This window comes from Catharus ustulatus, chromosome 7 (genome assembly GCF_009819885.2).
Source record: "Catharus ustulatus isolate bCatUst1 chromosome 7, bCatUst1.pri.v2, whole genome shotgun sequence".
Lineage (NCBI taxonomy): Eukaryota > Metazoa > Chordata > Aves > Passeriformes > Turdidae > Catharus > Catharus ustulatus.
This window is the reverse complement of record NC_046227.1, coordinates 30957622-30984853: the sequence shown is the minus strand read 5'-3', so window position 1 is coordinate 30984853 and position 27232 is coordinate 30957622. Positions and strand designations below refer to the sequence as shown.

At 38.8% G+C, this 27232-nt stretch overlaps 2 protein-coding genes across 2 annotated transcripts in view; both read left to right on the top strand.

Moving 5' to 3' along the window:
- DDX18 (DEAD-box helicase 18) overlaps positions 1 to 27232 on the top strand; it is a 701862-nt gene that overhangs the window by 111043 nt on the left and 563587 nt on the right. The window lies entirely within an intron of this gene.
- Positions 1 to 27232, top strand: part of DPP10 (dipeptidyl peptidase like 10) — a 240593-nt gene that overhangs the window by 27565 nt on the left and 185796 nt on the right. The window contains exon 2 of the mRNA XM_033064168.2: positions 22400 to 22514. Within this exon, the coding sequence (XP_032920059.1) occupies positions 22400 to 22514 (115 nt within the window). The remainder of the gene's footprint in view (positions 1 to 22399; positions 22515 to 27232) is intronic.

Below are 27232 nucleotides of genomic sequence, written 5' to 3'. Positions count from 1 at the left end.
TGATGTGGTTTATGAGGTGCTTCTGGACCACTGCTTATCATTCTCTTGGAAGTTTATATTTGGGTGACTCCCATGGCTTAGCCTGTGAGATACAGAGTGCATCACTAAGAGTAAAACAGGCTCAGTCTGGTTTTCATCTGGAGTCATCTCTGATTTTGGCACTGGTGCTCCAGAGCTGTAGCTGAAATCAGAATCAGGGCTAATGTGTTCTTTAAGAAGCTATTTAAAAATAGCCCAAACCTGGTTAATGTTCTTGTGAAGATGCACACTGTACCACACATCCTTCTGAAGCAGGACCAACCCTAATCTTCAACTCTGTCTTTTTGGCTTTATTTTCTGCCAAGAAGGGGGTGAAATAGGGTACTAATACAAGGTAGAAAGAGAATTATTTTCACAAAATTGCAAGAAAATTTCGAGATTCTGAAATAAGAAAAGAAAAAAATAAAGTCTTGTATATTGCATTTTTCTGCACTCAGAAAATGAAGGAGACTGTTGTGAAAACTGATACTGTTCATAATCCTTCTCAAAAGTCATCTTCTTAATGTTTGGCAATATTTAAAATCTTGAGCATGTGTGTGGAATACTAACTGAGGCAGTTTTAAAATTAATGTTACCTCAAACATGTTTTGAATCAACTTCCTGTGAATTTAATTAATCATTACTTCTCTGGCAATTCAAATTTACATATTTTTATGGCTGGCTCTGATCCATGTTGGCATCTGAGGTATATGGAGATCAGAACTCCTCTGAGTAACAGAGTGAGGCATCAAAAAAATACTGAAACTTGAAATGCTGTGTGAATTGTTACCTTCTGCCTAATAATAAAACTCTGGATTTAGCAGGTTGAAGAGACACTGTGCAGCCACTGAAAAATATTTTGTTTCAAAACATGCTGTGTGCTCTAGCAAAGGCAGCCCCCTAGGGCACCTGTTTGCCCTGGAAACCATGGCCATGGAAGTTTCCTTGAAACTTGATAATTCAAAATGTTTGCAAAGCAATATATGACTGTTCTCATATTATCTTATCTCTGTCACCAACAGTCCAAGAAAAATGTATCTTTTAGGTGAGAACTAAGGGAGGACAAAAATGAATAAAAATACCTGTTCAGAGATATGCCGTGATAGATGTGAAGTGGATGAGTAATGGTATCTTTTGTTAAATTGGAATTAAGGAAATATTTATAAAAGAACTTCCTTAGTGGGAGAAATGTTTGAGGGCTGAGTTTTATTGCACTGTCTTCAATGATGTGCAAACGAGCATGATGTGAGGTAGATCATCTTACTGGCTTAGCTGCACTGCCTCAGCTGCAGAAGAAAATTTAAGAAAATTTAGTTATGAATTCTCTCTTCCACTACTGCCATCAAGAGCAGAAGAAAAAAAAAAAGAGACTTTCCTCCATTATGAGCTTTTAGGGAAGATGAAGTATCATTCTTGCTAGACAGCTGAGTGCACACACAGGTTTGGGATTGGAAATGGTGACACTCTGTGTAAAGATGATGATGCCCCATCTCTGGGTGAGCATCAAAGGGAAGTCAGCTGCTGGTGTAGAGATTTTTTGCAAGACTCCTTAGGAGATACAGCCTGTGTGCACCTCTACCTCTGCTGTAAAAGCACAGGGTTCTCCTTTCCCATCCTCTCATCTGGTGGATGTGTGGTGGGAGTGACTGCAAGGGAGCAGAGCTCACCTCCTGTTCCTGTGGCTGCTGCTGTTCTCTTTGTTCTGGCTAGGCAGGGCTGTATGTCAGGAAGTGCAGGAACAGGGAAAGTTTCCAGGAGGATGGTGTTGTTTACAAGGCATCCCACATGGATGAAGAGGCACTTGCTCCTGTTTCATCCCAGGCTGCCCAGCTCTGTTAGTGCAGGGGCAGGAGGGTGAGCCCCCAGGATTTCCTCCCCTGTGGCGGCAGCCCCTCTTCAAAGGCTTTCTTCAGGAAAGTAACCTAGTTGAGTCTTTGCTCAAGCCAGACACTGACCTGTTTCAGATCCTTTTTCCCCCCCTCACTTGTTCTTTCTGTTGTTTGGGTGGTTCACTGAAACTCTTCACTCATCATCTGCTGCTATAAACCAACCTCCCTTCCAAGCCCCAAACTGATGTGTCTTTTGTGAAGGGTTACTGTGACAGTTTTGATCTTGAATCAAACATAGGGCATTAGCAGATTTGCCCCTGAGCTCTAACTTGCTCTCCAAGCAGCTTTGACGCTCAGTTAAATATTTCCTGAGCAGTTCCTGCCCCTGCTCTGAGCCAGGCGTGGGGAGCTCTCCATGGTACCCGTGTTTAGGGTGATGCTGTGACTGGAATAGGGAAAGCACCACAACTCTACCTTCTGGCTTCCTCCTTCTTCCAAAAGTCCTTCACAGCTGTTTCAAGAATGCAGCCAGCCAATACCTGTGGGTTTGTGCTGGTGGGGACTGAAGGTTTTGTTGTCTTTCAGTCTTGCCTCAGTTCATCTAAAATGAGTTGGTGTAACTGTGATACACTGTGTACCCCACTCACTGTACAAACAGTGTGAGTTCTGAGAATTAAAGAAACTTTGGCCACTACTTCTCTCTTTTATATTGTTTTAAAATAATTCTATTTCCTGTGTTTTCAACTGTGGAAATATTCTTTTTAATGATCTGTTATATTTTAATTAAAAGGTCATATTTGAAGACTGAAGTCTATTTTTATGTGTATAGAATCTGCTTCTTGAGTGCCTTTGTTCATTAAAATCAGAAAATTAAAATAGAAAAAATAGACAAGGGAAATGAGGCATATTACACTATTACTTTCATGTTTGGTTTTGAAGGTAAAACTGTATCCAGATGATAATTAGGCTTTGCCCTCAAAATGGCCTTGTTACAGTGAATGCACTGATGGAAGCAACTCTGGGACTTCTTCCTTTCTGGAGTTAGAGAATTCCCACCTGAGTAGGCTCAGAGTGTATCCAACCCCTCTGCTAAAATAAGATTCTCTCCCCTGAAACCTGGATGTGTGGGAGATGGAAATTCATGTGTGAGGAGTTAGGGGCATCACTTAGAAGACACTGACAGTAGAATTGATTTTGCATTGGAAAAATGTTTACTAAGAAAAACTAGTATACACATTAAAACTCTGGATTTGTGTCTCTCAGCAACATGGCATCCTTGCAAAACTCATTTTATGTTTCAGTGCTTTTACACACAATTTTAAGGGTTTTTTGTTTGTTTTTTTTGAACTTACATTACATATTTTGCTTTGATATGCAAAATGTATTTTATACATCCATTAAATCACATCCACTAAATTACAGAATGTACTCCTTTTGGAAGAAATTATTTATTTGGGTAACTTTCCACTGTCAGAAGACTTTTCATCTCTGAGCTGGGTGGCTGTTCTGAAATGACATGAGCCCATTTCCAGACAAATCAGGTTTGATTCACCACTTGGGCACACAGCTCTTGCTGGCTGTTTTGGGGCCCTGTGAACCTTTCCCAGGTGAGAGGTGGTATCTACCCCATTTCTTAGTCCATCCCTGCATCACTTCAGTTTTCTGTGCTGTGACTTAATTACTGATTCCCAGATGTGCAGGATGGCTGATCCTCTTTAAGTCTTCTAAGCTTTGTAAATAAGGAATGATTCCAGGCAGGTAGACAGATCTGCTCTGATTATACAGTGGGATAATCAGCCCAGAAATCTGTGTTAGCTCAAAACCAGTTTTGAATGGATGTTCACATTTGATTTTAGGCTTTCCATTTTGTTTTTTTGAAGGACACTGTCCAGGTGGTGTAAGGTAGGTTTGCATGGTTCTGTGTGCAGGTATTAAAGTGCAGGGAAATTAAAATGCAGTGCTTTTCATAGTACTTTAAATTGATTAGGACTTGAGTAGGACTGTTGGTACTGATTTAAAATAAGTCATCTCCATTGAAATAAAGAGACTTAATTAGGTGCTATTAAAAGCATCACCCTGAGAAACTACTGAGGACTTTAGAGCAGATCTGAGATCCATCTGTGGTTCTGCATGATTAATTCAAAATGGGTGAACCCTTACAAAGCACCTACAGTACAGAGTACACACTCAAAATCAGTAATTCACGTTAAAAAGAAAGGAGCTGATTGCCTATAAACATAAATTATTTTTATCCTCTTTTATGATTACAAAATGGTGCACCTCTGAAGTTTTTGTGAAGCTCTTCTATTTTGGGGGAAATTTTTTTTAAATGACGACCTTATTGGGTTACAGCAGAGTCCACACTCAAAACTGATACTCAGAATTCATTTCAAGATAATGACTTGTCTTCAGGTGTAATTTTTACCCTTGATTTGAACTTGTGGCATTTGCTCGAGGTCAATCCACAATTCATTTGCATTTTTTAAATCTCCTTTTATTTACCATTTTGAAGTTTTAGTTGTTGCTGTGAAAAGGTGAAGGAATATCATCTTTGTATGTTGTTTGTGCTAATGTTAATGTATTTTAGTTAGGCAAATATTCATTGTGGGGGAATAAAGTTTTAGTATAATGTATTTCCTTGTAAAGAGTGCAAAGACCCATATTGTGCTTCCTTCATTCAAGAAATACAACATTAGCTCAAAAGAGCAGGTTGATAGAAAAGAGTTTGGTCTGCAACAGCAGAGAATTGTGAGGATTTCATTTGATTGGCAGCACTGCTTGTTTTAGGCAAATCCTTTTTGATGTGAGCTAATAGATGTTGCAGCATTAAATCCTGGAGCTTATCAGGTGTTTGGAGAGAGTGAAAATTGTCTGTGCATTGTACATTGTGTGCCTGAGGCACTGTAGAGGTGCAGGAGGTGCTGAAGGCTCTGAGAGCTGGGGTGATTCCCATGGGAGCACTGGGGCACATCCCTGTGGACAAACCCCCAGGTCAGCCTGGCCTCTGCTGGAGGAACTAAAACAATCTCACAGGTCCCAAGGCATTATGACTTTGAAGATCATTAAAATGATGTCTGGATCTTACTATTTAATATTTTTCAAAAATAAAATTTATTTTGACCATGAATTACCTTCACAACACTGCATTGCTTGTAAATAGGGTAATTTTAATTTTTTTTAATATAGTCCTTTTCAAAGAGAGCTCTGTGTACTTATATATGTTTAGAAATGTTAGAAATTATTCCTATGGCCACAGACATTTGATAAAGCAGGGTGATTCAGCTTTACCTTTCCAATTCTTAATGGTCACTATAGTTAACAGAACTGCTCATACCTCTAGACAGTAAAACTAATGCATAGAAAATTAGAATTGTGGAAGGGAAGAGATAGAGTTATATGGTGTCTGTAAAATGTGTTGCTGGTAAAGATGAGAGGCAATGTAGAGCTTTTAAAGAAAAGGAGTTAATTTAAACTTTCTTCTTTCAGTGTTAGAGGTAACAAAACCAAGAGTAAGTGTAGAATAATGGGCTAAAACTGGAAGGGGATGAAATTTCAGTCACCTGCTATAGCAAATTATTCCAGTTTTACAAACAGAATAAAAAAAAAGAATTCCTGAAGGAACTGAGTGGTAAAAAGGATTTTAGTAATTCAAAGAGAAGTCTTAAGACAGTAGTGTCAATTTTCAAAAGGCTGAATAGATACTCCTGAACTCAGTTATTGTAAAGCAGCAGGTATGACTCTGAGAATTATTAAAAACTACTGCTAGTAATTGCAACTGAGGTGGTCTTTTTTGATGCCTCATTTGTGAAGAATTGAGTAGACCGGGATTGTGATGTTCCTGAGTCTTTCTTCTGGATGACTTCTGTGGCAAAATGACAAAATGAAAAACCTTCTGAGGACTTAGGAAATGAGTCAAAAAAACCCTTAAAATAGTGCCAAATTAATTTTATTATATTAGTTTTATTCTGCTGAGATGGACAAGCACTCACTGTTAAAACAAAAACTTACACTACTCTGAAATACAATACAAAGTGCTTGCTGTTCTCAGTCTACTGAAAACTTTCCAAAATGCTGTGTTTTCCTGAAGCTTTAGGCACCTGCACTTGCCAGTGTGACAAAATTTTGAGTTTCTGAATGTATGTGTTTTGCCTTCTAAAGTTTTTTTTCCCTGAATTTCCCATTCTTTTGGTGTAGGAAAACCATGATAACAGTTTGGCTATAGATGTGGACAGAAGTCTGACAATTAAGATGGAAAGCTTGTAAATAAGAATTAAAAAAAAATGTTGGAATGCACTACATAGTCACATTTTGCCTCTCTTCATTTTTAGATAATCGTGGTGCTTCTGTGATGGAAATTTTCCATACTCCATGTATTTTATTCTCCTTTGACCTTGTATCATCTCTGTCACCTGGTACATTAAACAGCAGTCAGGTTCAGAGCCACTTATAACTGATAAAGGACTAAATGAAGTTTTACCCATCCTGTGATTATCAGTCTAATTTTCAGGTGTGAAAATTACTGTTGTAATCTCAGAAGACAGTGACCCATAAAAGGTGTATGATTGAAAATCAGATCTATAATTGAAAATGTGATCATTGTTTCTTTAAACCCACGTTGCTGTGCTGGTGCCAGCTGGCAGTACCTGGATGTGCCCTTGATTAGCTGTCACTGCCTGCTCAGGCACAGGCATCAGGATGGATGTGGGTCATGGAGATACTCTCCTTTGAGATGAGAGAGGCCTTATTAGAAATTATTTTTTTTTCATAAGAACAGAAGGAAGGGATCACAGGGGAGGGAGAGATGTTCGTGGTTACCGGTGCTGTTGGAGCTCTGTGAATTTCCACTTTTCCTCATCTTCTCCATTCTTATCTGGCAAGGATTTCAGAAACTGGGCATTTAAGCCACAATCACAGTAATTTCACGATTATAAGCCGCACCATTTTGACTAAAATTTTGGTCCAAACCCAAAGTGCGGCTTATAATCAGGTGCGGCTTTTATACAGATAAAGAACGAAAAATTGCTGTTTCAGTTTGCAGGACAGGTGTCTGCTGAGAAAAGAGGAGCTTCTCTTTGAAATGGAGAATGTAAACCCCCTCCCTCCAAATTATTATAATTTTGAAATCAAGGGGCTTTCAGGCAAAGATATGGGAATTAGGAATAACAGTTCTTTACTAGGGAAATTAAAATAGAAATACAGTACTACAAAGAAACAAATTCCAAACCCTGACAAAGTCAGAGTACAACCTGACACCCGTCAGGCAGGGTGTTGGCAGCAGTCCCATTCCATGGTGGCTGCATCCTCCTGCAGTGACAGATGTGGCTCAGTTGGAGCAGTGCTCCTGTACAAGGTGCAGTTTCCCTCCGGAGCTCCAGTGGTGATGTGGAGAAATCCGGTTTTCCTCTGGAGTCCAGTGGAGAAAGGGGCTCCCTTAGTGTCCCAAAACCTCTGTTTTTATCTTGGTAAGAAATGTTGGGCTCTTCCCCCTGGCTGGAGCAACTCCCAATGGGATGCAGTAATTTTATCAGTGCCACAGTGGGACTCAATGGCCATGAGCAGAAAATGACTGGCTGGAGGAAGGATGGGTTGTGAAAAGATAAAGAACAATGCCCTGCCTGGTTTCAATGGATGGCCCATTAGCAGAATATCTGCCGTTGAGATAAGGATCACTGCCCCCACCTGGTCTCAACAGATGGTGATAGAACAGATACCTTTTATCACACTCTGTATTGCAATGTGCGGCTTATAATCAGGTGTGGTTTGTAATCGTGAAGTTACTGTAGTTTTCCTGATGATTTCTTCCACTCACCTGCCTAATTACAGACACTGGTGGAGTCTGCAAACCCACCTGGCTGCAGTTGGAATTGACCCTTCAGTGTGGAGCACAGGCTTGGGGAGATGTGCAGCCCCAAGAGGACCTGCCAGGGATTGTTGTGGGCCCTTTCCTCAGGAAGGCATTGATTTAATTCTAACATCCTGCAACACTATGTCAAATTGTAATCTGAATAATATGTTTTTCTTTTCTTTGTAACCTTCACATTAATGCAGTGATTACTGAGTGGCTGGAAGAACTGGAATGACTCTCATTTTTTTTTTAAACAGCTTATGCCCTTTTCTTTCTTGGTATGTTTAAATATTTGAAGTTGCAGCTTTAAAATAAATTATTGACAAAAACATCAAGAGTTTCTTTCGTTACTCACTTGCAGGGTTACCTAAATATGCAACTAATCACCACAGGGAGTGCATAAAAACCAGAAAATAAAACATTCTTACTGCAGTGTCTTGCAGTGTGTTGGCTACTGATGCAGATACATTCAGAGAAGGGTGGTGCATTGGGGGTAGATAATGAGTGGTAGTGAGACAGCTTTTGGAAAAACTGCAATTTTTGATTCCCACTTTGGAAAGAGTACCCAGAAGAATTATTTTGTATATTTTTAGTAGTTTCTTGTTTCAGAAGTTGACATATACAGTTACTGTTGTTACAGTTGTACACTGCAAAATTCTTCATTACCCTCTTGGATGTTTTCAGATGTCTGCTATTTTTATTAATTTTTCCCATTCTTAAAAAAACAACAATCCAGCTTTCTGCTTGTAGTAAGAAGTAAGCACTCCTCCTAAATGCTCAGAATAAAATTACACAGGTAATAAAATTATCAAGTCAAAATGTCCGACTTCAATTCTGTTGCAAAATCCTGTTTGCAGTGTGAAATGCAAATAGAAGAATGTATGCATACTCCCCTTCTAGGGGAAGTAATGGAATAATTGCTAGCAGAACATTTTTCCCTAGGTCAGAACATTTACTACATTCCAACTATGGTTCATAAGCAACCATATTGATATATTTTAATTAGGAACAATTTTAACAGTGTAGATATGCAGTTGTTATACTAGATTAGAAACTTCCAATTCTTTTCCTATAAGATGTATTGCTTCAATTTCTCTTGTTGCATCATGCTGAAACATCATGTAATTAAAGCATCATGGTTCTTTTCAGAATATTCTCTTGTAGACAGGTAGCCTTGGTGAACTGATGAGATTAATACTTTTATCTCACTTTCAAATACGTGAAAAGTGATGGTTTTCGCTCTCAAAGGCACCTGTAGAAAGCACTGATGGAAATAGTGCTCCATCATCAAATATGACTGATTGGATTTTAGAAGCTGAGCTTTTTACTGATGTTAATTTTCATGACAAAATAATTAGAAAAAAAATCACAATTGTCCCCATTAACCTCAACCAAGTCTGGGTGAGCAGACTGTGCACAGAAAAATGCCTTGGGGTCCTCTGTTGCTGAGAGTGTGATGCAGTGATTTGTAAGGCTTGTGATGAGCAGTAACACTGGGGGCAGAGGTGAGGAAATACCAGATTTTCAACCAGCTGCTCCATCAGACCAGCTTGGGTCCAAGTCAGCTCTAGCCACTGCTGGTTTGTTGCTTTTTGCTCTCTTTTTTTTTTTTTATTTTTTTCCTATGTATTCTGATTGAGTAGATGGAGAAGTTAGAAAGGATGGAGTGCAGTCGCTGGGCTTTGTTTTCCCGCTCAAGGTGCTGCACAAGAGCTGCTTTAGTGCTGGTTTTTATTTTCAACACCCTGTTCCCAGCAGAGGATTTGGCTGCACATCTCCCCACGCTGTTGCATCCTCCAAGAACCACTTCAGTCAGAAATCCTGGGCAGCTGCTGGTTTGTCACTTGGTGTGTGGCAGGTCAGCTTCCTAGTTTTAATATTCCTCAAATTTTGGATCCCGTGGGAACAGCTAGAGCTGCCTGAAGTTGCAATCTCAGAAGTTGTTTTATAGCTGCTTCCAGAAAATTTCTTAAGTTGTTTACACAAAGGAACCAGGGATGTAAAAGATTATTCAGTGACTCAGGAGGGAATAAGGAACATCCAGTGCTGTGAGCTGCAGAAAACAGGAAGAAACCCCACAGGTATAAAATCAACACAAAATGTGAAGAAGGATATTTTCCTGAAAAAGTCAGGTATTAACTACACAAACACTTTTGTTACAGTTTCCTTTCTGTAAATTAGCTAAAATATAATTATTGGCAAGTTTCCATCAGTTTGAAAATACATTTGTTAATCACTGCCACTTATCTGTGATAAAACGCAGACTTCTGTTCTGTGGGTGGTTTGTTTGCTTTAATTTGTGGGGCTTTTGGTTTTTTTTCCCCCTGTTTTTTCTCTGAAAGTGGTTTGTATTTAATGAACATTCAAGATTACCTGTGAACCCATTTTTGCATGGCATAAATCTGGGACAATTCCTTTTGTAGTTTATTAATTAAATTATTCAGTTTAGTTGGCCATATAGGTCTGGTTTCTGACTTCTAGCAACTTGAGTACACACTGAATATGTTTATTCATTCTTGTTAAGAGCTAAGTAAGTATTTAGAAAAAGGAAATGAAGGTTGATACTTTTAAAATTATTAATCTGGGGAATCATGGAGTATCACAAGAATCCATTTTATTTAGGGACTATAGTATAAAAAAAAGCCACAGTGTCTCAGAGCCCACCACCTTCATTTGGGTCCAATATTTGCCTCCAGACATTTCAGTAGGTGCTGTTGAAATGGATCTGAAGGAATTATCTGACTTTTATGTTAAAGCTCAGAGTCAAGGAGAGATTTTGAGCTGAGTGCCTGTTGTGAGTAGTGGATCTGCTGGAAAATTCAGTGTCAGGGCTGCTTGGAAATTTTCACATTGGTGTGACAGCTCTGCCAAAGACAGGTACCCACTTCTGCATTGGTGAGATCTTTCTCTTCCATCTCTGTTTATTAGAACTCTAATTATAAGTCTTCTAATGGCAGGAAACCCAAAAGAAATTTGATATTATATGTTTTATAGAGATCATCCTTGCCTTATTTGTCACTAGAGTCAGACAGAAAGAAGACATTTACTCTGGAGGAAATGAAAGGTGCCATTCATTTCTTTCTCTAAGTCAAAACCCCTAGTTTGGATGGGGTTCTGCCAGGATTTCTAATATAGTGATATGCTCTCACCTTTATTAGTAAAAACATTAAAGCAAATATGGAGTGCTTGACAACATCACAGCTTTTCTTGGCACTTATATTAGGGATTATTTATCCCTACAATCAGTGGTTCATTTGAGTTGCTCCTTAGAATGTCCAGGCTTTGCTGGAGCAGTCCTTAGTGTATCTATGTATTTATTTGGTTTTCAGTAAAAAGAGCACTGAAAAGTTTGCCAATAGGAGCACCTTGACTCTTATTGGGTGGCTCACATTTCCCAAAGAAACATAATGGATAAAGGGCCTTTGAGGTGTGTTTTGTAGGTAGGTTTGGCCATTAGATAAAATGACTATGCAGGGAAAGAAAAGCTGGATTTTTACATTATCTGGAAGTATACTGAAAAAAAATCAATTAATCTGGTAAAACAGCCAAGAAATTCCTGATGTTTTTTTCCTCTGAGTACTAAATTTGCTTTTTAATTGAGTGGAATATATGTAAAGGGATGATTTTGATACCCATTGTCATTCTATAAATGCTTTTTTATAACCTCTATATGTGTGCAGGAGTGCTGGAACAGTGTGATGTTCTTAGTGCTGTGAGGACTTACACTGGTTTTAAGTGAAATGTGATCTTGGCCCTGCTGGGTCATTATACATATTATCTCTGTATAATGTAGCATAATGTGTTAAATCTACAAATTTCCTGATCACTTCTCTGGTCTTTTTTCTCCTAAAAAGTGTAGGAGAAACCCATATCTTTATTTCTGATCATAGAACCATAGATCATATTATACTGCTTTAAATAGAATTCCATTCCCTGGAAAAACAGGTAATTTAATGGTGAAGCAGACTGGGAAAAATGAAATGATAAATTTCCAATTAGAGTCCAGTGATACTGACTGAGTAATTTTACTTGCTGTAATTTTGTTGACAAATATTTACATAAAGAGTTCCTGGTTTCCTATTCTCACCTGAGCTTGGGAAACTCATGCAGCATTTTACTGCTTTAGATCCCTCTAAACACAGAGATTGTGTTTGTGTTCCTTTTTCTGGTACTGACACTCCTTGGTTTATTTACATTTTTATTTATTTATACCAATGTTGCCTTGAATAATATTTACCTGTATATCTGTTCAGTGTTATGTACATGTGTGTACATATGGATGTGCACACAGAGTCATTAAGGCACATTTGGATTTAAATTACTTGTTTTATTTGCATGTAATTTATATGTAAATCTGAAAACAAATAGGAAAATATTGATGTGAATTTCCAAAGTACGTAACCTTTACAAATATTTTCCATAGTTTGATAAATCCTGATTTAATCTTACTCATCTAAAACAAAAGTTTCTGCCAGATCTATTGTCCAGGACTCTTAAATGGCATAAAATTAAGCATGTGTACAGATACTTGACCAGTGATAAACTCCAAAAGCCAATTTTATTTTTTCTAATCTAACAGTGAACTTACTTGAAAGTCATGCACCTGGGAAGTTTTGTACCATTAGAAATAAGGGCACTGTGTTAAATTTAAATTGTAAAATTATGTGGCATAGATCTGAACATGACTTTATGGCATTGCTGCAGTTTGGTGACCTTTGTGTTTATTTAACCTTCAGTGAACTGCAGTTTTGTGTTGTCAAACAGATCTGCTTATTAATGCTGGAATTGTTGATGTCATTCTTAAAAATCATCTCTTATGGGACCTTGCCAATATATCAGGAAATAAAAATACATGTTAAAGCCTTTTTTTTTTAATGCAATCAGGCAAAGTATAACCTTGTTTCTGAGCAATTCAAAGTACAAATTCCAGCAAACAAATTTTTTATATCTGTAGAAAGATCTATAGGTATGCAACATAGTCTGTATTAATTTATTTTTAAATCCATTTTTCTTCAGATAAGTTATTTTACTTGGTTGGGGGATTTTTCTTGAACGTGATAAAAATGGGAGAAATATTTTCCTATCTTGTGACATTTGAGTAAAGTTGGAATCAATAGGAATATGTGAAAATACCTTTTTGGCCATAAATGGCTGTGCCAGTGTTTATACAGACTTCTTGTGTTACATCTAGCAGCCTGGATAACATTGTGTTTATTCCTGCTGCTTTGCCATCTTTTCTGTCCTGGACCTGCCTTTCTTTAGTAAAATGCTTCTAAGAATTTTCTTTAATTATGGTAAATGAACTGTTGATTTCCTGTAGGTGCAAATGGTGCATGGACTTACTGAAATGAGCTGCTTGCTTTATTTCCATGTAATCTCTCAGGCAGTCCTCAAGATACAGAGATGGCTTTTCCTAATCAGGCAAAAATCTCATTAGCTTCCAGAGGAGACTGGTGTGAGGATAAGAACAAAGAGCATGGTGTGGAGCTTTGTGTTGTGAGGACACAAGGAAAAGAACCTGATGTCAGAGCAGAGCTGTTGGTGAGCCTCAGCCCATCAGAGGAGTGGGAGACTTCTGTCTGGAGCTGAGATTTGCAGGGGAGGCTGGAGTCATGTTTAATTACAGTAATTTCACAATTACAAGCCGCACCTGATTATAAGCTGCACGTCCAGGTGTTGACAACGGTCTTGGGTTACAATACAGAGTGATAAAAGGTATCTGTTCTATCACCATCTGCTGAGGGTGGGGGCAGTGATCCTTATCTCAACGGCAGATATTCTGCTAATGGGCCATCCATTGAAACCAGGCAGGGCATTGTTCTTTATCTTTTCACAACCCATCCTTCCTCCAGGGAGTCATTTTCTGCTCATGGCCATTGAGTCCCACTGTGGCACTGATAAAATTACTGCATCCCATTGGAAGTTGCTCCAGCCAGGGGGAAGAGCCCAACATTTCTTACCAAGATAAAAACAGAGGTTTTGGGACACTAAGGGAGCCCCTTTCTCCACTGGACTCCAGAGGAAAACCGGATTTCTCCACATCACCACTGGAGCTCCGGAGGGAAACTGCACCTTGTACAGGAGCACTGCTCCAACTGAGCCACATCTGTCACTGCAGGAGGATGCAGCCACCATGGAATGGGACTGCTGCCAACACCCTGCCTGACGGGTGTCAGGTTGTACTCTGACTTTGTCAGGGTTTGGAGTTTGTTTCTTTGTAGTACTGTATTTCTATTTTAATTTCCCTATAAATGAACTGTTATTCCTAATTCCCATATTTTTGCCTGAGAGCCCCTTGATTTCAAAATTACAATAATTTGGAGGGAGGGGGTTTACATTCTCCATTTCAAAGAGAAGCTCCTGCCTTTCTCAGCAGACACCTGTCCTGCAAACTAAAACAACAACTTTTCATTCTTTGTCCATATATAAGCCGCACCTGATTATAAGCCGCACTTTGGGTTCGGACCAAAATTTTAGTCAAAATGGTGCAGCTTATAATTGTGAAATTCGCTGTTATCCCTTGGAACTTGCAGAAATCCCCATAGGTGGCTTCCTGTGGCTTTCGTGTCCCTCCTTACTTCTGAGTCTCAAGACGCTTCCTCACGTCTTGGCAGAACTTTTTTATTCTCCTCAACTCTCCAAGTATTTCTACTGGACTGGAAGGAAAGAATGCAGGATTTTTACTCTTGAAACTTTGTTAGAAACAAACTATAAAAGATTGTGAACGCAGGATGAAAAGGGATAACAGCTCTGAAATCCTGAGGCTCAGTGGAGTTGCCTCTGGTACTGGCCTTGCACCTCTTCATCGGAGTGCTCTGCATTCAACTCAGCTTCCGAAAGCCTGAGGAGCTCCCTCACCTGCTGCAGCTCGTCTCTGCATTGTCGCTGCTCCTTTTTTTCAGATCCAAACCACTTCTGCCATCCATTGTTATTTTATTCAAGCCTCCTTCTGCCCCAGCTACTCAGCAGTGCTTATGGCAGTATTTTCATGGCCTGCGTTTTCCATGGTTTCTTTAATACTGAGCACTGTGATAGTTGACTTCTCTCCTTCCCTGTATGAATGCTACTGTGTTAGCTAAAAAAAACCAAAACAGATGGCCACAGTTTTTCACTTGTGCAGGTGTCACACTGTTTTGGTCAGTTGTGCTGACCCATCTCTGCTTTTGTATTTATTACATGCAGGAATAATGACCTAAGGTTTAAACTCTTCTGCTGTGATTAGACCTTGAACAAGGATTTCAACAGAATGCTTAAGAAGTTAAGAAGTTAAGCTTTTACTTGTTTGTCTAGTGTAATAGCTAGAGTGTAATAGCTCATTGTTTTTGAGTAAGTGTTACAAGGTACACTGAAAAATGAGTGGGAAGAAGTGGAATGTATTCTTAATGCTGGTCATAATACATTAAATAGATTCCATAAATATTTCTGGTCCTTTTTTTTTTGTGAGTTGTTGGAACTAAAGGTGTTGACAAAGCTGTTCCAAAATACCCCAAATAACCAAAATCCAGTTCATGAATGGGCACTTGCAGGTCCAAGGAGAAGATCTCTGTGCTTGGAGAAAAAATGACCAAGCTGAAAGAAAGCACAAAATGTTTTTTAAGGGTAATAACCAGTGTGAGTGATCAACACTTCTTAGAATGACTTATATGTGCACATTTGTTTTAGTTTATTTTTCTGAGGAGGGGTGGGTTTGGGTTTGTTTTAGTTGTTTTGGTCTGGGTTTGTTTTCAGTTTGGCTCTGCAAAAGGAGGGCTTTGTTCTACCAGTGCAGCCCAAAGAAATAAAAATATGAAGGCAGATTGTTCCCATATCCAAACCCTGCACCTGTTCTGAGCAGGGTAATTGCTAACAAGCTGCTCTCTTTTTAAAATGCCAGTTATCCATAGAGCTGACAGAATCCTGCATTCCTCTGGATGTGGCATTTTACAGACACTCTGAAAAAGAAGTGCCAATGTTTTCATGAATAAAGATATTGACCGGGGAAGGCAATTGTGTGACCATAATCATTGGGACAAGAACTGTAGCAACAGGATCTTATAACACAGTGGATTGTAAAGGGATTGTAGAGGGATGAAAATGATAGGTACTTATGCAAATGGATTAGAACTATCCTGTGCCACTTTGTGGATCTGTCTTTTAATCTCTCTTGCAATCTAGGCCACGGCATTAGTCAAAAACAGCTGGAAAGGAATGGACACAATCACTTAATCACAAAATCAGAAGGCTTGCTGGGGTAATTTCCCTTCAAATAGCACAGTGCAAACCCAGGGCAGGTAGTACTTAATATCAGTTGCAAGCCCAGCTCTATAAAGAGCTGTGCAAAGACTGCAATCTTTCTATTATAAGTGTATTGAGTCTGTCTTTTAAGACACCTGAAATGTGACATGAAATTATTCGTCTTTTTTCCATTTGTCAGCTTTTCTTTATGTTTGGGGAATGCAAATGGCAAGAGTTTAATGAAGTGATATTGTTGTGATTACATCTAAGCTGCAGAGTGAGACTCATTCTCATTCCTACTGCAAAGCAAATTATGTTTGCTTTTCCTACTCTAATGCACTTTGCCCCTGAAATTCTTGCCAAAATGAGGGAGGGCTGTGATTCTCCTTAGTGCTTTTCTCTGTAGGCTTTGTCCTGGTGACAGAACAGCATTAAAAAAAAAAAAAATAAAAAAAAGAAAAAAGAAAAAGAGACAGAAGAAAGCAGATGATTTATTCAAGGTATCAAAAGATGCCATGCTGGCAGGAGCTGCTACAGCCCCAAATTGCTACAGCCCAAATCTGCTACAGCCCAAAGCTCCTCCAAGATCTTTCACCTGCCTCAACACAAAACCAGGCAAGCACCAGACACTGTTGGAGCTCAGTGCTGATGGTTTTGTGTTCCAAATAACCCCAGTCCAGGGATGAACACCAATGTGCATCTGCAGACCTGGGCTGTCAGGGCACATCAGCCTGGTAAGGTTCACTCTGAACTGCAGAATCTCTGCTTTCAGTTTGAGCTGAACCCAGCAGCAATAATTAAAACTTGAATTCTTTTTCTTAACTTTTATGGAGAAATACCTATTTTCCCACCATTTATCAGCTGGGCTGATGCAGCATGGGCAGGAGCTCTGTGAGAAAAAGCAGTTTGGTTAAATGCCAGCTCTCAGGGTTAGCTTGTCTCTGAAAGTTTGGGTTTCACTTCTTCTTCCAAAGGAGATGCTGCATTTTAACTACCCAATTTCTTCTGGAAAGTCTGGTAGTCTTCAGCCAGTGCCCTTCCACATGCCTGCTTCCACCAGGCATTCTCCTGGTGCTTCTGGCTTGATTTCCATGGTGGAACACACAAAGAATTTTCCAAGAAATCCAGAAAATGTTGTTAGAGTAATTCAGAAACCTGACTTATTAATGCAGCATATTATGCCAATATTTTCTGACCATTTGTTCTTTTACAACAACCTTAGTTGTACACACTTGCTGTAAAAATTATGTCTTAAAGACTTTTTATCCTCATTGATTAACAATAAAACTGTGAGTTGATAAGCTTCAGGAAGGAAGCTGTTTTATTTTTTTGTTTTGTTTTGTTTTTCTGGTTATGCTGCTTACAAGAAAGATTGTAAGTTTATTCAGGCAGAAATATGGAAATGTTTGAAAGTTTTTTGTGTATATTCTACTATGTCTCTTAATTCTTAGTGATTCTTTTTCTCAAATCAATATCCCCTATATTACTTAAAATACATGCTTGTATTTTTGTGTCAAGGGATAAAAAATATTTTTATATAAAATGAATCTAACTGAATTTATTTAATTTTTAAATTTCTATTGTAATGAGAACTTGGGTCAGGTCTTTTTACAGCCTTGTGTAATACAAGCTATTATGGAGGCATAATTTTTTATTCTAAATATGAAACATCTGTGTAAGAATGTTTATTTCATTCGAAAATAGAGAATGGGACTGAATGAGACTACAGCCTTCTAGGACAGGGTCACAGCACTGGTCTATCAGGGAAAAGCAAGTGCCATGGACTTGTGCAAGGCTCCTGGCACTGTCCCACATGACATCCTTGGGACCTGACAGGCTGGAGAGATGAGCTGTGCTCAACAAGGCCAAGTGCAAAGCCCTGCATGTGGGTTGTGGCAATTCCCACATGATGGCAGAGGATGGATTGAGAGCAGCCCAAGCAGAAGGGTGTGGGGGCGCTGGTGAATGAGAAACTCAGCAATGTGCACTTGCAGCACAGAGATGCATCCTGGGCTCATCCAGAGCTGGGGAGGGAGGGGATTCTGCCTTCCTGTTCTGGTGAGACCCCACCTGTAGAACTGCATCCAGCTCCAGGGTAAGAAGGGAGTGGATGCTGTTGGAGGGAGTCCAGAGGAGGTCACAAAGATGCTCAGAGGGCTGGAGCACCTCTGCTGCAGAGAGAACTGGAGCTGTTCAGCCTGGAGTAGCAAAAGCTCTGTGAAAAGTTTGGAGCACCTTCCAGTGCCTAAAGGGGTTACAGGAGAGCTGGAGAAGGAGTTTTACAAGGGCTTGTAGTGACAGGACAAGGGAGAATGACTTCACACTGAAAGGGGCAAGCTTACCTGAGACATAAATTCCTCACTGTGAGGGTGTGGCACTGGAACAGGCTCTGGGAGAAGCTCTGGCTTTCCTGACTGTGTTCAAAGTCTGGATGGGCTTTGAGCAAGCTGGTCTAGTGAGGAGACAGGGTTGGACTGAGCTTATCTATAAGATTCCTTCCAACCCAAACCATTTATGATTTTGTCCATAAATTGTGATATTCAAAGCCATGTCTTGCTGCTGCTTAAAAGATTTTCATGCCTGTAGTGAATCAGTTCATCATCAGCCTGTGAACTGTGTTTGGAGATGGACTACATATTTAGAAAACAGCTACACATTTAGAAAGGAGAGAGAAAGATGCTTCAGCCTATTTGAATTATAGTTGCTTTGTGGATTTTCTGGATATATATGATTTCAGCATTTCCCTCTGAAATTTGTGTTGCAGTGGCAAGTGGGATTTAGCATAGAGGGATGCAGAAGGGTTGAAATGACTCAGGTTTTCCTCTGACAGCCTCAGCCTGGCCTCCCTCCCACAGCCTCTGCAGGTTTTTGGTTTAGCCTTTCTTCTGGTTGCTGCTGCAGGATTAGCAAACTCCTTAATGCTGTTAATACTGTATCTCACATATGGTATGTGCTTTTGTCAGAGCAGTGCTTTAGGGGTCTTTTCAACAGAGGTTGAGTGGAGACAATCACAGAAACTTTAGGATTTGTTCTTTGGTTGCATGCATTGAGATCTGATGGTGAGTGCTTGTAAGCTCTTGGTAAATGTGGTCTTTAGCATTTGGCAGCAGGAGCCATTGGAATCTCTAACATTGGTGTACAGTGGTTTTGTGCATGCAAGGTTCCATTTTTCTCTTTTTAGCTATGTTTTAGTAAGGTATTACTCAATCACAAATTACATTCAGAAATGTGTATTACTTGAGGATTGTTTTTGGCAACAATGCAATTAAATGGTTTGTGAAAAAGCTACTATAAATAATGAGAAAACTTGCAGTTGTATTATTCTTCACGCAGCCATTTTCTGATTCATTAGAGTTAGACTGTAAAATCCATAATAACATTATAGGTAGTGTTCTGTATAAACCACCATATTCAAGAGTATTTTTTCAAACCACATTAATAAAAAAGCCTGTTTAGAAGATTAAATCCTTAAATCTCCATCTGTTCCTGCATTGTTGTCATGTCCCAGTTAGCAGATAGTTATGGGGAAACTACATGGTGTCAAAAGCTTCTCATTGTATGGCTCTCTGTGATGTTTCCTCTTGAATGCCTCTATCTTCTTATCACTCAGAAATCACAGCTTCTGCCTTGCCAGTGATACACAGTCCAAAGATCTATTTAACTGCTTTTTGCTTATGGCCATTTTGAAAAGCAGTGCGAGGCTAAAAATATTTTATTGTTGAAGAACTGCAGCTTACACTGGTTTAAAATTTTGTAGGTTACAGTCCAAGAGTTGCATTGGTTAGCATCAAAAAAGTTAATTGGAGATGCCCTCAATAGTGGCTGTGCTATGAATTCACTTTATTATAGTATTTTTTCTAATATTTCATCAAATATTGTTTGTGTACCCTAACTTCATAAATGTCTTACAAGAATGTCTTACAAGAATGTTATCACTCAATATCAAAACATCATCATGACCTTTAATAATTTCTAATACAATAATTGGATGCAAATTATAATTTTTATCCAAATATTAAAATCTAGTATCTTAATTTGAGACAAGTCCTTCTTTTTATGCCAGTCTCCAAGCTTTCAATCAACTGGAAACTCTCTTCTTTCACTCTGTGAGTACCAATGAGCTTTGTATGCTCAGTTCTTGATTCACCTCCTTGATATTCTACTTGCACAAATTTGCAGAATTATTTAAAATTAAGCTTTATTTTTAGAAACTGAACAATATTCATGTCTGCAGAGAAGAACCTTGTGAATAATGAGGACTTGGTACATTTTTTAGAAGCTTTTGTACATTCATCAAGTTGTCCAGCTTCTGTCATTTGAAGTCAGTTCTTTGGTTTCATGATGCTCTGAGGGAAGCTCCAGTTGTCACCACCACTTGGTTCTGTGAGCTTCTAGTTCTTGTCTTAGATTGGACTCTGTCAAGTGTCATTTAAATAAAACTAATGCTGTGATTTTTAGAATAAGTTTGTGTTTCCTAGCCTGACCTATTAACACTTTAAAATAATTCTTAGTTAAGGGAAAATAATAGGTTAGATCTGAGTTCACTGCAGGATGCAGAAATTCTGTATTTTTGTGGAAAAGCTGTGGATCCTTGCAATGTCAGCATGGCTGTAGAGGATGGAACCACACAATGCTCACAACCTGGGGATCACCCACGGGGCTGATGGAGCAGTCATGCTTGAAGACCTGTGTCTAAGGCTACACAAGCTGTGGGAATTTGTATTTCACAGGGTAGGAAAGAAAATGATGGAAGCAGGCAGGCTTGGAAGTGCTTGGGAAGCAGGGCCAGTGGGGTGGAAAAAGGAGGCAGTTTATGCTTGCACCATTTTTTTCCCGGAGTGCTGAAGACAGGAGTCCTAAACTTCAGTAAAACCCCCACAGGTATCTCAGAGGTGTTGTTGGTTGTGGTGATCAAGTTCTTCCACAGTGATCCCAGGAAAGCTGCAAAGTGTTGGGGGGACTGGCCACAAATCCTGTGTGCAGCTGTCCTCAGTCCCTTCTGCACATGAACATCATCCATTGCCTGACACGGGCTCAGCATCAGCACCAGGAGGAGATTTTGGGATGATCAAAGGCACCTCTCAGGTCAGGGAGCTGCTCCTGTGCTGACCAGCCTGAAGCAGGTGACAGAATGGCTGCTCTGCCACTCTGGGGAGACTAAACATCTCAAAAATGGGCAGGATGATGGGTCCATGGGCAGAAGATGTGCTGGGGAGTGGGGACATTCCTTGCTGGGAGCTGTGATGGGCTGAGGACTGCTGTGAGAATTCTCTGTGGGATTGCTTAGAGGTTGTGTTGGGCAATTCCCCTTTTATTTTCTGGAAAAAAGAGGACCAGGGAGACAAACTGTCTTTTATAGGTAGAAGTGAACTAGCAAGGAGTTAAAAAAACAACATTGAAAAGTTAAAGACACTATTGCTGCTATGCCAAGAAGACACGAGAACATTGCCACTTTCTTTCAAGACTTACCCATTTCACACTCATTATAACCCAGAAATGCAGAATTAAATAATGTAATGTGAAAAAATGTTACCCTGCTTTTGGAAGCCTGTAAAACATAGCAGGTGGTTAGGTGGTGGTTTTTTTTTTTTTTTTTTTTTTTTTTTTTTTGGAAATCTTACCATGGCATTTAATTTTGAGATACTAAAGGCACGTGTAATTGTGGCAAAGAAACATTTCTGCTTGCCAAATCTAGGAAGAAAAAAATGCTGTTGTCTTTGAGGGAAGGAAGAAACAGTTGTACTAGTTTTGTTGTTGTGTTGTTAGATGTTGATGTGCTGTTTGGTCTCAAACTGTACCATGAACGTGGGCAATGCATTCCTTTATTGAAAAAATGTAAAAGGAGTTAAACATGTAACCACAGAGGATGCAAGCCTAAGTGCACTGGTAGTTACAGAAGCATTCATTTAACATTTGTTATAAGCTACTGTTGTTTTTTTTATAACTAATAAGGGAGCAGTTTACAGTTGATCTACTGCATAGAGAAAAAGAGCTTGTAGCTTCAGATGGAATACTTGCAGCCTCAGGCAGTTTTGCTAATGTTTTCTATTACAAATAAGTTTAATAGTGTGCATTAAAAAGGATGTGTATTTAAACCTTTATGGTCCATACCATGTTAGGTGGAATTACAGTAAATTGCTACATTTCATTTCTGTAATTATCTTATAAACTGCTGGTTGATATTGTCCTGAAGTTTATGTTCAGGACATTTTAACACCAGTTGTATTTTGGACAGCTTGCATGAGATCATTTGATTGTCTCTTAGGGGTATAAAATTACATATATACATTTTAAAAAAAGAAAGATACCTATTAAAAAAGCATGAGTTGCACACCTTTGGATGGCTCTGTGGAGAAGGGAGGGATCATGATCACCTCCCGTGCTGTGATTGTGAGCGTGCACAGAGCAATTTTCCTGTCACTAATAGTTCTGGAAATGTATGTTTATGAAACGTGGTCTTTTCCTTTTATTTCATGTTTTTCCATTCCTGTAGGAACTTGGAAGTAACAGCCCTCCGCAGAGGAACTGGAAGGGAATTGCTATTGCGCTGCTGGTGATTCTAGTTGTTTGTTCACTCATCACTATGTCAGTCATTCTTTTAACCCCAGGTAACCTACTTCTTTATTTTATCTTATTAAAGGTGTATGATTCATAATGCAGTCATCAAAAGCAATCAATGTTAAAGTGTCTCTTGCCTTTAAGCATTTTTAACTTGTGGCTATTAAATTTGGTGCCTGTAGGGACTTGGGAGCTGTGGAGTCATTCCAGAGCAGAAATGTTTGGGGTTGGAATAGGTCCTTAGGATTGGGTCAGTCTTGAGGGGGCTGCAGAAATCCTTGTGAGCCTCAGCAGGTGTGAGCTGACTTCAAGAGTTTGATTTTGGTTTTTGGTGTAATTTCAGATTCACAGATGAACTAAGAGAAACTTTTTTGCCAAGGAAAACTGATTCCAAGAATGCAACTTTTCACTGAATCACAAACATGGATGTTCCATATGTACATGCACAAGCTTCTTCCCCTTTCTTTCTTTCAGAACCAAAAAGGGGAAAGTAATGGTTCAGTCACAGAAACAAAAAAAAAAAAAAGGGAGAGGGCAAGAAGTAGACAAAAAGAGCAAACACTGCACACATTTTAAAGGAAAAAAAAAATTCTTTGAATCCTTTAGCCAGTTTTGAAGTTAGAATGTAAAGCACCTGATTCCCATGGCATGCCTAGATAGTGCATATTGGTCTGCACATATTCTGCCATTCAAGTGCTCAGTTTGTTTAGAGCAGAAAGTTACTTTGCAGTTAAACAATGGTTCCAGGCTGTTTGGCCACCTGATGAAATGAAATCCCAGAGGGAAGCTGGCTGAGTCTGTGCAGGAGCAAGTACAGCAGCAGAGTGCTGCTGCTTTAAAGGAAGGTGGAGAGGCTGAATGGAAAAGGATCAAAAAGCTTTGCTTGTCAGAGGGGATGAGGCAGCTGGAAAGAGTATGCAGGAGCACTATGGATGGGCTAATTCCTCTGTTTTGTATAAATATCTGCTCCTTATGCATGGTGCTCTCCAAAGTGAGTGTTTGCTTATTTCCACTTAGATCATGTTGAGAAAAATGAAAGCAAAGTTGTGCTGCTGTAGTCTCAGTGAATAGGAGCCTTCTTCAGGGAATAATAAAAAAGAGATTTTGAGGGCACATGGTAGTGTATCCTGGAACACTTTAAGACAGAAGACTGATTTTGTTTCGAAGTGAGGCAGCTTTTGTTCTGAAGACTTGCAAAACATCAAGTGTTTGCTGGAATCTACGATAATAACTTTCAGTTGTGGCTCTTATATCTATATAGAATAATTGATGATGTAAAAACATAAACTGAAGTCTTTGAAGGCATTCATAGAAAAAGAATAAACAACCTAGGGGAATGTTAACTTTTAAAAAAAATATGTTAAAAAGCGCAGTGAATTACAACATCTCTGAGGCTGTTTCAAAATCCAGAGATCTTGGTTGAAAACTTGTGTAAGCTGGGACCTACATTTCAGTTCAAGTCATGCGAGTGAAAACTAGTTCTGTCAGCTCAGATGCTTTAAGATATCCCAGAGAGACTGTGAGGCTTGATATAAATAAAAACCCTTCTCCCAGAAGGATCTGGGTCTATAAAACTGAACTTTCTTGTGGGTTGGAAGTGCTTGCCATGGAAAACTTTGGAGATACATTGTAGGACAGGTATTGCCCTGTTTTGGCCCTAATCATTGCTGTTCCCTCTTCACTTTCATCATTAATTTGGTTGATTATTATGAATTATTAATATGGTTTGGGGAGCAGATATTTTGCTACTCTGTGGGATTGCTAGCAGGTACTAAGCACTACAGCTGAAGCTGTTTTGTGTGGGTATGTGTTAAGATGACTTTGGGATGTCCAGTATTTGAGGGGAGGAAAAAAGCAGAGACCCCCTCACATCTGGCTGTTGTGAAGTGCTCAGTTCCAAGTTGATGCTAATTTGTTATTATAAATATTTGGATTTGAAAATCCTTCTCATACAATATGATAGGTCTGAATGAAGATATTCTGTGCAAATGTCCTGTGTTACCTTGGGATGTTTCAGCATTAATTTCCAGTACTATTTTGAGCATCAGAGAGTTCTCTCCCTGTTTAGTTCTGCCTGTATGGATGGGTGCTTTTTAGATTTCATGTAAATTCCCCTAAACACTGTACATCATGCTGATTCTTTTTATGGAAATGATGATAATTTCAGATGGTTATTGCTCAGAAGCCTGATTGTTTCACTGGTATTTTTTGGAGGCAAAAGTGTACTTACTGATATGTCAAACACAACAGCAATGATCTCTTTTGCCTGCAATTATTTCCACATTGTTTTGTCCACAATATAAGAAACTCTTAGGTCTTTGTACACTAACAGTTGTCATTTTACTTCTCTCAAATTTTGAGCAAGAGTTTTTCTGCTTTTTAACAGAGGGATTGATGCTTCCATATGGGATGGCATGTTTTTAAAAGAAAGTGCAATTTATTTGCAAAATTAATTTGCAAAAGACAAGAGATTTTAGCTTCCACTAAAGATAGAAATGATATTAAAAACAAAAGAAAATTCTTGATTTTATTTTTGTATTATCTTTTATTGCATGAAATATAACTTGACTATATAATACTAAGCAGGATCTCAGTTGAAATAAGAGGTGCATCTTGACCTATTAATATTCTAGCTTTTGTTCAAATCTGAAACCTCTGTGTTAAAATTATGGTTGTGGTTTGAGTAAATGTATAGTACTAACAATATTAACAACATTTCTGATCATTTTATTATGCTTTTCATTTATTATAATGCTCAGAATCTTAATAAATGCCTTAGTGTTCTCAACAAAGAGATGGAAAAGAGGAGGAATGAACCATCAAGTATAAAACATTATTGGCAGAGTCTGAGTGAACTCTCAGCCCAGTAACCACTTGTTGAGGCTCAGGAACTCTCTGTGAGCCCCCATGGACTAAGGAGCACATTAAATAAACCCCATTGCTCCCAGCAAATGGAAATTGCCACACTGCTCCATACCTGGGAGTAGAAGGCTTGCAGGCAAATATCCCTGCTGGTTTTCTTTGAAATTAGAAAATGCAATGATAAAGAAAGTGCACAGAGATGCCAAAGAATGAAGTTGCCCTTGTTAAAGCAGAGGACTGGAGTGGAAAAATATGAAAGTTTCAGAACAGGAGCCTGTCTGTCCTCTGGGGCAACTGCATTGTGAATCTAGTGATTTTTGTTTAATATTTGGAACAGATTGCTGGAGAAGTATTTAAGAGAAAATAAAAGAAAATACCTTGGGAAATAAATATATCTTTGTATTGGGAATTAGAGGCCAGTGCAGAGATACAGGTGACTGTCCATGAGATGCCATCATTGGTTTGCATGTCAGTATAGATATAACACAGGCACCTTTCTTCTGCTTTTATTCTATTTCCTGTTTTTGAGGTTTCATCTCACACCTGCATATACTGAAATAGTCATAGGTAGATTTTTACATATAAGTGCCTTTAAATAATTTCTGCCTTTGAATCAACTTGTTCTTGCTTTGCCTCATGACAGTGCATTCCAAATTGTAGGAATTATGTGGAAACCTATCTGATCAACCACTGTTGATCTGTATTTCAAAACTGACAAATGTTCAATTGAAAGTATTAGCAGCTGAAAGCTTTTATATAAAAAAACCACTTAAGAGCAGCCTAAGAGTTGTATGGATTTGGCCTCCTCTGTACAGGTGTTTTGCCACAACACTTAAAGCTGTTTTTTCCTCTTGGGTCTGACACTACTTCTATCTTCATGTTAACTTCCAGCTTCTGAAAGTGTAGAAGATTCAAATGCCTTTTCTAGGAGTCCCTCACTGAGCTACTGATGTTGGCATTTAAACCATGCCTGCTGATATGTGCACTTACTGGTGAGCAAAGTGGCACCTGCCTCTAATCATAGACTCCAGGAAAACTCACTCATGATGGGAAAAAAAGGACACCCTTCCAGAAGAATTACTTGAGAGAACATTTAGGTCAGACACAAAGTCAGAAAATGCTTTTTGTGGAAAGGGTTGAGAAAAATCAAGCTCTGGGAAGAGAATCAGTTTGGATTATGTCCAGTAGGTAAAGTGTTCAGGGTTAGGACCAACCTCTCCAAACCCTCTCTCATACTACTTTTAAAGGAAAAGAAAGCCAACTACAATTTCTTTTTTTTTTTTTTTTTTTGGGTGATATGGATATATTCACTGCAATAAGACTCAGGTTTCTGTTCAATTCTGTATAACTCCCTGTAACTACTATAAATTGGCAGGCAGGTTTTGATATCTGACTATTTTCTGGCAAGATTCTTTCCTTTGTCATGATAACACAAAGTGAGCGATGCAAATTCCCAGTTACACCTGCTAGCTTACATACAGTTTACTAGTGATGTTTTTCCACTTTTCAGATGGCATTTTCCATCAAGCCTTTATCCTAATTCCTAGTGTAATTTTGTTATTTTCAACAGAAAAGTCAGTAGGGAGCTTCAGTTAATGGCATACTACAGTACATAATTATTAGTTTTATTTGCTAAGTTAGCAGGCAAATTTTATGAGTTGTTTAGACTACATTTAACCTGCAAAAATAATATCCTATAAACTCATGAAAAGTAGCAAGGCCATCAATTTCAAGTTTTGGAGTCCTCTAGTAAGCACACACCAGTTTGTCACTTAGAATTAATACATGCCAGTATGTGAACTGTTTTTAATTGAATGTACAGTTAAAAGTAGTAATTTATCTTTAGTATCTGATTTTGTTTGTATCTTCTGTAATGAGTAATTTGCTATACATAAATATATATCTA